This window comes from Bombina bombina, chromosome 5 (genome assembly GCF_027579735.1).
Source record: "Bombina bombina isolate aBomBom1 chromosome 5, aBomBom1.pri, whole genome shotgun sequence".
Taxonomy (NCBI): domain Eukaryota; kingdom Metazoa; phylum Chordata; class Amphibia; order Anura; family Bombinatoridae; genus Bombina; species Bombina bombina.
The window spans coordinates 122,215,913-122,227,288 of NC_069503.1; the positions used below are offsets into that span (position 1 = coordinate 122,215,913).

Here is an 11,376-nt window from a genome sequence, read left to right on the forward strand (position 1 = left end):
CCACGTCTGGTTGCCAGAATCAAGCAGGAGAGAGCTTTGGTGATTCTGATAGTGCCTGCGTGGCCAAACAGGACTTGGTATGCAGACCTGGTGGACATGTCATCTGTTCCACCGTGAACTCTGCCAATGAGGCAGGACCTTCTAATCCAAGGTCCATTCAAGCATCCAAATCTGACTTCTCTGCGTCTGACTGCTTGGAGATTGAACGCCTGATTCTATCAAAGCGTGGTTTCTCTGAGTCGGTCATTGATACCCTGATTCAGGCTAGAAAGCCTGTCACCAGGAAAATCTATCATAAGATTTGGCGCAGATATCTTTGTTGGTGTGAATCCAAGGGTTACTCATGGAGTAAAATTAGGATTCCTAGAATTTTGTCATTTCTCCAAGAAGGATTGGAGAAGGGGTTATCAGTTAGTTCCTTAAAAGGACAAATATCTGCTTTGTCTATTCTTTTACACAAACGTCTGGCAGATGTCCCAGACGTTCAAGCGTTTAGTTAGGCCTTGGTCAGGATCAAGCCTGTATTTAAACCTGTTGCTCCACCATGGAGCCTAAATTTGGTTCTTAATGTTCTTCAAGGGGTTCCGTTTGAACCTATGCATTGCATAGATATTAAGCTTCTATCTTGGAAAGTTTTGTTTTTAGTAGCTATCTCTTCGGCTCGAAGAGTTTCTGAGTTATCTGCTTTACAGTGTGACTCACCTTACCTAGTTTTCCATGCAGATAAGGTGGTTTTGCGTACGCAACCTGGGTTTTTTCCTAAGGTTGTTTCTAATAGGAATATCAATCAGGAGATTGTTGTTACTTCTCTGTGTCCTAATCCTTCATCAAAGAAGGAACGTATGTTGCACAATCTTGATGTGGTTCGTGCTTTAAAGTTCAACTTACAAGCAACTAAAGATTTCCGTCAAACATCTTCATTGTTTGTTGTTTATTCTGGTAAACGGAGAGTTCAAAAGGCTACGGCTACCTCTCTTTCCTTTTGGCTGAAAAGCTTCATCCGTTTGGCTTATGAGACTGCTGGCCAGCAGCCTCCTGAACGAATTACTGCTCATTCTACTAGAGCAGTGGCTTCCACATGGGCTTTTAAAAATGAGGCTTCTGTTGAACAGATTTGTAAGGCGGCGACTTGGTCTTCGTTTCATACTTTTTCCAAATTTTCCAAATTTGATACTTTTGCTTCTTCGGAGGCTATTTTTGGGAGAAAGGTTCTACAAGCAGTGGTGCCTTCCGTTTAAGGTACCTGTCTTGTACCTCCCTTCATCCGTGTCCTAAAGCTTTGGTATTGGTATCCCATAAGAATGGATGAATCCGTGGACTCGATACATTTTACAAGAGAAAACAGAATTTATGCTTACCTGATAAATTTCTTTCTCTTGTGATGTATCGAGTCCACGGATTCATCCATACTTATGGGATATTCTCCTTCCCTCTATCTTTCTCTTAAGATCCCATGTTTCTTGGGACAAAGATGTTAATTTTATATTAGTAGCATTAATAATTATTAGAACACTTTTTTTAAAATATTGGATCTCCTGTAAGACACCCCCCATTTCAGAAGTGAGGAAAGTATTACTAGACTCATCAATTAAAGCTGCTTACGAATTAAAACTAGGGGGGTCCTCAAGAGAAAAATTCTGTAGAAAATGGAAGGTCTTTGTGTGTTTCCAGGGAAATGACTTTGTACACTACATAGAACAAATTATTAATATTAAGCTAAATTAGAGAGGGGATGGGGGGAGATGGGGCGGGGGAGAGAGATACATTTGAGAGGAAGAAGAGAAAAAAAAGAGAAGGAAATATTTTTTTTTTTATTTGGGGCTGTCCGGGAAATGTTATGTTATTATACTTGAGATGAGAAGAATTTTCCTTTGATTTGTTTGTATGTCTTGAGCTTTTGCTTATATTTCTCTTATATTTTGTTGTCTCCATTGTATGGAGAAGTGTCTGTTGTGTTTGGGGGTTTTTTTGTATGTAATAATAAAAAAAAAAAAAAAAATTCTTTCTCTTGTGATGTATCGAGTCCACGGCCCGCCCTGTCTATTTAAGACAGGTAGTATATTTTTATTTAAAAAACTTCAGTCACCACTGCACCTTATAGTTTCTCCTTTTTCTTCCTAGCCTTCGGTCGAATGACTGGGGGGTGGAGCTAAGGGAGGAGCTATATGGACAGCTCTGCTGTGGGTGCTCTCTCTGCCACTTCCTGTAGGGAAGGAGAATTTCCCATAAGTATGGATGAATCCGTGGACTCGATACATCACAAGAGAAAGAAATTTATCAGGTAAGCATAAATTCAGTTTTTTTCCCAATCACTATATGGGGGGGTTTGAGCATTTATTTCCAATTTTCCAAAATAACATTTTTAGCACTATTAAATATAATTTGTATTAGACCGGATGTACATTTATCAATATTGCTAATTCTCAAGTTCAGTATACTAGGTAAGAAATTATTTATTAACTGGTTATCTATGTGTTTATCAATAGTGGACATTATTTCCTGCCAAAACAGGTTGATTTTTGGACAGGACCATAACATATGTTCTAAATCGCCTTTATCTCTCCAGCCTCTCCAGCACAGGTCTAATGAATTAGGATATATCTTTTGTATTCTAACTGGTGTTAGATACCATCTTGTTAGAATTTTTAAATTTTGTTCTAAACTTTTTATAGAGACTGAGGGGCCAATTTATCAAAGTGCGAGCGAATATGATACGATGTAGCTTATCATGTACGCTGCACATCGATAAATGCCAACAGCATACGCTGTAGGCATTTATCATTACACAAGCAGTTCTTGTGAACTGCTTGTGCAATGCCACACCCTGCAGATTCGCGGACAATCGGCTGCTAGCAGGGGGTGCCAATCAGCCCGATCGTATAGGATCGGGCAAATTGAAGACTGCAGCCTCAGAGGCAGCAGACAAATTATGGTGCAGCGGTCTTTAGATCGCTGCTTCATAACTAATGTTTCCAGCGAGCCTGAAGGAAAAACAGGGGCATTATTATGTTTAATTCATGATTCAGATATAGCATGCGATTTTAAAAACATTTTCAATTTACACTTTATCATCTAATTTCTTTTGTGCACTTACTGTGTTCAGCTAGCTCCCAGCAGCTGCTTCTTCAACAAAGGATACCAGCAGAATGAAGCAAGTTAGATAATACAAGTAAATTGGAAAGTTTTTAAATTGTGTGTTCTATCCAAGTTATAAAATCAAAATGTCAAGTTCGTTGTCCCTTTAAAGAATGTTTCTCTGAAGAATAAAGTAGATTATTGGGAGTTTGGCTGCGTTAGCTGTGCAGTGATTTCTAATGTGAACTAAATCGCATCTCAAGTTATAGCTCAGCTGTTGCTGTTTTACATAGACCTGAAGGGGTAAAATAATTTAGGATATTTATATCTAATAATAACTATACAATATACACATTAATGTGTATCAAAACTAAAAATGCTTATCCCCAAGGATATAGTAACCGAACTGGGCTGGTGCCAATTAATCTCACAATATCCTTGTACCACACAGTCCTGTCTCCCACCAACACAAGATACAACTACTCATGTCTGTAGGATATGGGGAGGAACAAGTAATCCTGTACAATTACCGTCTGAGTTTCCCTTCACACTGATCAGGATGGAAGAGAAAGGTTGGATGGGAATAGAGGAGAAACATTGCATTTCTGACTTGTGTGACTGACTTCATCTGACCTTAGTGAGGGGTAATATAGAGATTGTTTAAGATTGTATTCTAGGAGTTATCATATAGCTCTGTTTCTAATGTATTTGACAATGAGAAATCTTTATTACTACAGACTGATAGCGATACAAACCTGGAACTCTTGCTTTAAAGTGCATTTAATGTGATGGTAAAACTTTAAATAATCAAATGCTATAAATGTAATCTTTGCCATTAAAAAAGTGTACTTTTTTTTTATCCATATGTGAAAGGGTTAAATTAGTGCATATAGTAATGCTTCTATTACAATGTTATGCCGGCCCACATGGTTAAACTCTTTTTATTTTTTATGATAATTCCAGTGACCATCCAATCAACATGTGTGTCAGTTGACAATCTTGAAGTCCAGACCCATTAAGGCCTATAGAAAGCCTATGTAGAGATTGGGTGGGAGTGCTCTCTGGTTGAAGTCTTGGTCTGCGGATATGACTTCTAAATCTAGACTCCTTTCTCTTCCTTGCAAGGGGAAGATTTAATGTGGACCAGGTCTGGACTCTATCATCTCTACTTTTACTGGAGGGAAGGGTGCCTTCCTACCTCAGTATAAAAATAACAGACCTAAGGGACGGCAGTCCTCTAATTTTCGCTCCATTCATTCGGACAAATCCCACCGATCTTAATCTCTATCCAAACCCAAGCAGCCCAAGAGCACTTGGAAGCCTGCTCAGTCATGGAACAAGTCCAAACAGACAAAGAAGCCTGCCAATAACAAATCGGCATGAAGGTGCGGCCCCTGATCTGGGATCGGATAGCGTAGGGGGCAGATTGACGCATTTCTCAGATGCTTGGTTTCAGGATATTCAGGATCTTTGGGTTCTGGAAGTCGTATCAGGGATACCCGATAAGATAAGATTCCTTCTCTCCAGACTGTCTACAAGACCAGAAAAGAGGACAGCCTTTTTAGATTGTGTACGGGATCTGGTCTCCTTAGGAGTAATTATCCCGGTACCTGCATCAGAAAGAGGTCTGGGGTTCTATTCAAACCTTCAAGATGGAGACTATAAGATCAATCATTCCCCTGGTTCAGTGAGGACAGTTTATGGCTGGCATAGATCTGAAGGATGCATACCTTCACGTTCCGATCCACAAGTAACATTTCCAGTTCCTGAGATTTGCCTTTCTGGATCAACACTTCCGTTTGGCTTAGCTACTGCTCCATGGACATTTACAAAGGTTCTGGGGGTTCTTCTAGCGGTTGCCAGAACCCGAGGTATAGCAGTAGCTCCTTACCTGGATGATATCTTGGTATAGGCACCATCTTTTTTCGTCTAGCAAGGGATCACTCAGAACTTCTTCTAAGTCTTCTTCAGTCACATGGATGGAAGATAAATTTGGAAAAGAGTTTGCCTACTCCAAATACCAGAGTGAATTTCCTGGGCACAGTTATAGACTCTGTGTCCATGAAGATCTTTCTAACAGATCAGAGACGTTGCAAACTAACAACAGCATGTCTTGGCCTCTTTGAGACCTTCGGTGGCCCAGTGTATGGAGGTGATTGGACTCATGGTGTCTTGTATGGACTTCATTCCCTTTGCCAGATTCCACCTCAGACCTTTACAGTTATGCATGCTGAGACAATAGAACGACGACCATTTAGATCTGTCACAACATAGTTCTGCACAGCCTGTCAAGAGCCTTGATCTCTTGATGGCTCTGCCAAGATCTCCTATCCCAAGGCACGTGCTGCTTGAGACTGTCTTGAGAGATTTTGACTGCTGACACCAGTCTATCCAGCTGGGGTGCCAGGAAGGCACAGAGGCTATGCACTATGGAGGAGTCCACTTTTCCAATCAATATCTTGGAACTCCGGGCAATCTTCAATGCTCTGAAGGCTTGAACCCTCCTGGGTTTGTCCCAGTTTATCAGTTTCCAATCAGACAATATAACTTCGGTAGCCTACATAAACCATCAGGGAGGAACAAGAAGTTCCTTAGTGATGAGAGAAGTATCTCAAATCCTAAAATGGGCGGAGGTGCACAACTGTACGCTGTCAGTGATCCACATTCCGGGTGTGGACAACTAGGAAGCAGACTTCCTCAGCAGGCAATCCGGGGGAATGGTCTCTCCACCCTGAGGTCTTTGCACAGATATGTAGCAGATGGGGGATGCTGGAGATAGACCTCATGGCCTCCCGTCTCAATGCCAAACTACCCAAGTACGGGTCGAGATTTCGGTTCCATGGAGGTTCAGACTCGTATATCTCTTTCCTCCATTACCTCTTCTCCCTCGTGTGGTGGCCCGCATCAAACAGGAGCAAGCATTGGTGAACCTAATTGCTCCATCCTGGCCGCAAAGGACTTGGTTTGTGGATCTGGTGGGGATGTCCTCATCTCCTCCGTGGAGGTTACTTTGTCGCAGGGACCTGCTGATAGAGGGAGCTTTCCTTCATCAAAATCTAGATTCTCTGAAGCTGACTGTGTGGAGATTGAACACCTTATCTTAGCCAGGAGAGGTGTCCTGAGAGTGTCATCGACACTATGATTCAAGCTTGTAAGCCAGTTACTCGACGCATCTACCATAAGGTGTGGCGGACTTACCTGCACGGGTGTGAGGAGCATCATTTTTCTTTTCATAAGGTTAAAGTTGCCAGAATTTTATCTTTTCTCCAGCATGGACTGGAGAAGGGTCTAGTTCCCTTAAGGGACAGATATTGTTCCTGTCGGTGTTGCTGCACAAGAGATTAGCTTAGCTTCCGGATGTGCAGTCCTTCCTTAACGCCCTGACTAGGATCAGACCTGTGTTTAGAAAGATGGCTCCACCATGGAGTCTCAATCCTGCTCTTCGTGTGTTGCAGCAGACTTGGTTTGAGCCCATGCATAATGTTGACATTAAACTGTTATCTTGGAAGGTTTTTTTTATTGGCTATTGCTTCTGCTCTCAGAGTCTCCGAGATTTCTATCTTTCATGCTGATAAGGCGGTTTTACGTACTAAGTTAGGTTTCCTTCCTAAGTTGGTGTTAGATCACAACATTAATCAAGAGATTGATGTTCCTTTCTTGTGTCCCAATCCTTCTTCGTGAAGGAACGTTTGCTTCACAATCTAGATGTGGTCCATGCCTTGGAGTTCTACCTTCAGGCTACTAAAGAGTTCAGATAATCTACATCTTTGTTTGTCATCTATGCGGGTAAGTGTAGGGGTCAGAAGGCCACTAAGTCTTCCCTGTCTTTCCGGTTGAGAAGTGTCATCCGCCTAGCTTATGAGACGGAGGGACAAAAGCCTCCTGAAAGGATTACGTCTCATTCCACTAGAGCAGTAGCTTCTTCCTGGGCTTTTAAGAACGAAGCCTCAATGGATCAGATTTGTAAGGCAGCTACCTGGTCCTCGTTACATACTTTTTCTAATTTTTACAAGTTTGATGTGTTTGCTTTGGCTGAAGCAGCTTTTGGGAGAAAGATTTTGCCGGCTGTGGTGCCCTCAGATTAGGGTCCGCCTCTTTTTTTGTTCCCTCACGTTATTCTTTCAGTGTCCTCTAGAGCTTGGGTATTGTTTTCCCAACAGTGAGGAATGAAGTTGTGTACTCTCCCTGCCTTATGGAAAGAAAACAAAATGTATGCTTACCAGATAAATTCCTTTCTTTCCTGGCAGGGAGAGTCCATGACCCTGTCTGTATTCTTTGTTTGGGCGGCTCCCTTTTTGTTTTTCTTCTGGCACCTTTATACCCTGATGTTTCTCCTACTTTTCCTCATTCCCTCGGCCGAATGACTGGGGGGATAGGGGAAGTAGGAGGGATATTTAAGCCTTTCGCTGGGGTGTCTTTGCCTCCTCCTGGTGTCCAGTTGTTGTATTTCCCAACAGTAAGGAAAGAAGTTGGGGACTCTCCCTGGCAGAAAAGAAAGGAATGTATCTGATAAGCATACATTTTGTGGTTTTTTTTGTTTAAAATAACAGGCATACAAATGACATAATATGCAAAAACAGATACTGTAAAAAAACATTACTATTAACTTGGCACATTTAACCTGTTACCTGTATTTACTAGACATTGGATTATATTAACCTCTTAAGGACATATGACGGAATTTTTCCGTCATAAAACAATTGAGCAAACTGAAAGCTGCGTCCTTAAAAGGTTAACTGTATTGACATTTTTTTATTTTCACCTTTTTCGTGTCTTTCTTTCCAGAGAGCACATTGAATATTATACCCCCACACCAGAGAAGAGCACAATTTATACTGATACCAGAGGGATTTACAGTGTTTCGAGCTAATAACTGTGGTCAACTTGTAGCTGTATCCCAGATGCCATTGCAAGTTACTGTTGGAGAACATACACCATGCACACCAACTAATAAAGGCTTAAAACAAAAAAAAGATATTTGCAAAAGGGAGAAAGTGTTCTCTTGTACTGAATGTAGTAAAAGCTTTACAAGCAAGCGAGGTCTCCGAAGACACCAACAGCTTCATACAGGGGAGCGGCTGTATAAGTGTTCAAAGTGTGGAAAATGTTTTACACAAAAGAGTAGCCTCACCTATCATGAAAGGATTCACACAGGAGAGAAACCATTCATTTGTATGGATTGTGGAAAAAGCTTTGTATGTAATTCAGATCTTCTAAAACACCAAAGGATTCATACAGGGGAGAAACCATTTATTTGTTTAGAGTGTGGGAAATGTTTTACACACAAGAATAGCCTCACAAATCATGAAATTATGCACAAAGGGGAGAAACCATTCCCTTGTATGAATTGTAAAAAAAGTTTTGTATGTAAAGCTGAACTTGTAAAACACCAAATGAGTCATACAGGGGAGAAACCATTTGCATGTACAGAATGTGGGAAATGTTTTCAACACAAGAGAAGCCTCATATCTCATGAACTAATGCACACTGGAGAGAAACCATTCCCTTGTATGTATTGTGGAAAAGGTTTTGCACTTGAGTCAGTACTCTTAAAACATGAAAGAATGCATACAGGGGAGAAACCATTCACTTGTGTGGATTGTAACAAAAGCTTTGCATGGAAGTCATGTCTCATACAACACCAAAAGATTCACACAGGGGAGAAACCATACACATGTTCAGTGTGTGACAAATGTTTCACACAAAAGGGTAATTTAACAGCTCATGAAATGACCCACAGAAGGAAGAAACGGAAAAATGCAAAATCTTTTATATGTACAGAATGTGGAGAAAGCTTTAAAACTATGTCAGTTCTCAAAAGACACCTAAATATATGTACAGGAGAGAAGCCTGTACTAGGCACATAGTGAGATAAATGTTTCTTATTTAAGAATATGCAAAGGGGAAAACATTTGCATGTACTGAGTGCATCAAAACCGTTGAGCCTAATGTAAATCTTTGAAAACCTATAAATATTCACCCATGTGTAATGTCTTTAAAACAATCAGAAAGTAGAACATTTTGTTTTGGGATTTTTGTCATTTTTTTGCACACACAAATATTCACACATCATCAAAACTTTTCTTTTCATATAGGTGGTGAGAGTCCATGATCCATTACTCCTGGGAATTACCTTTCCTGACCACCAAACTCCAAGAGCCCTATAAAAGCCCTCCCACCTCTATAGTAACTAGTTTTGTCTTTGCTTCGGCAAAGAGGTAGGTGAAGAATGAAGGTGCTCAAGATGTGTTTTTGAGAAGGGTCTCAGAATGAGTTGAGGACACATTTTCCCCTCAGAGTGCTGCTGTTTGACATAGGGATTTGTTGGTGTATTTGGTAGAGGCAACATTACACCATGTTGGGAGTTAGTCACAAGCCTGTCACAGTTGTCACAAGGACATGTCCTGTTTCATTTCCACTGCTCCTTTGTTACACCACTGGTTTGTCTTTCTACTAAATTATGTATTGTCTTCCAGTAGTTGGGTGCCTGTGGGTAAGTACTCTTTTTAAAAAAAAAAAATATATATTATTATAATGGCACTTATTTTAGGCCTATTAAAGTATTTTTATTTATGTTACTATGTACCCTAGGGACAATATATAATTAATTGTATTTATGTGGCTCCTTTAAATTTACAGGGCTGTAGTCCCCTTTAAATTATTAGTTCCTGTCAAGAGCGTGCACGTTTCTGCTTTAGTCATTGAGTGTGCTATCGTATGTGAAGTGTACTTGTTTATCCTATGCACTATTTTTTCTTTTTTTAATGTCGGATTAGCACTCTAAGACATTGCTGTCTTTATTTAATTCAGCATTTGTAGAGGATACATTTTTCCTTTGCTTCAAGAGCTCTTTTCTGGGGAATATAGCCTAAATGTTTAAAAAAATCTCTCATTTCAGCGGTTGAGACAGTGGACGTCCCTTTATTAAGATATTATTTTGTCATAGAACATTTTAGGAGAGTATAAACATAGGACATCTGGAGAGATTTACAGGAAAATTGGTAGATTCAGAGAACTGCCACAACTTGACTATCCCCTAGCTCATAGCATATTTTATTTGAATACTGTTTTTTGACAACTGGTCAGACATAATATTGCTCTTAACCATAAAAGTCCTTTCCTGGGTAAACCCGGACAAACTTCCAATTGGCGCATTTTCCAGCTTCACACATAGTATCCTAGTGACTCAGGTTCCTCCACAAACTTTAGCAACATCATCCACTATCCTATCCCTCAGTAATTCGACCATTGCGCTACCCTACGGAGATATGATGCTGGGCCTATATATACAAATGCTGGGTTATATAACCGATTCATACCTAGTCTTACATGTAAACAAACATTGTCTATATATAATGTTAGCACCCAGTCTTTTTATTCCTTTAGGTCTCCTTATTCCATGGGTCCATGTGTAGTTCTTAGTCTTATAAAAGGGGGGAATCACTCTCTGTGAGGAGTATTTGTATTAATAATAAATTAATAAGTTCTGTGTTTGCACTTAATTCCTATTCCACAAAAATTATAAAAAAATTGAGGTTCACTGGATGTGACCTATAAGTGGTCACTTTTGTGTTAAGGTACCTTCTATTAGATTGGTTATTTACTTTTTTTGTGAGTCCCAAAAGTAACCTCCTGCGTATTATAGAAGGTTTTGATTATATATAGCACAGTATTACTAGGTTGGTTCTTCAATTTTTTTCCTATGCTCCACCCTTATTATATTTATGGTAATAGGTTTATATTACATTTTTTATTAATGTGGAGCATGTTAACTATATACTATTATCATGTAACTGCATTTTTCTTTGTTTTATGATAAGTGCTTGAATCAAACCTCAATAAAAAATATTTAAAAAACAAAAATCTCTAATTTAAAGATTTTCATTTATTATGGAGCCTTCTGTATCTGTCACTGAAACCTCTTTAGAAGCTAATATTTTTTAACACTCTCCTACCGTTGTGAAGTTTGTATGTCGTAAATAGGCTGATATATTGGGGCTGAATTATCAAGCGGCAGGTGGATATGATTCGCTGTAGCGAATCATGTCCACCAGTTATCGCTAAATGCAGACAGATCATTGCACAAACATGTCTGGTGAAATGCTTGTGCAATGCTGCTCCCTGCGCATTCACAGTCAATCGGCTGCTAGCAGGGGGTGTCAATCATCCCGATCATATCTGATCGGGATTATTGCAGTCCGCCACTAAGGAGCAATGGTCTTACGACCATAGCCCATCTACCCCATAGCCTGCAGCTCAGCTGTGCAATGCTTTTTTATATTCTATGATGCATTCAAATCA

At 40.0% G+C, this 11,376-nt stretch overlaps 1 protein-coding gene across 2 annotated transcripts in view; it reads left to right on the forward strand.

The window, feature by feature from the left end:
- The window catches only part of LOC128659243 (zinc finger protein OZF-like), a 50,907-nt gene extending 39,969 nt beyond the window's left edge, over positions 1-10,938 (forward strand). For both annotated transcript variants that reach the window (XM_053712918.1, XM_053712919.1), the window contains exon 7: positions 7,861-10,938. In XM_053712918.1, the coding sequence (XP_053568893.1) occupies positions 7,861-8,942 (1,082 nt within the window). In that variant the 3' untranslated portion in view covers positions 8,943-10,938. The remainder of the gene's footprint in view (positions 1-7,860) is intronic.
- The last annotated feature ends 438 nt before the right edge of the window (positions 10,939-11,376 follow it).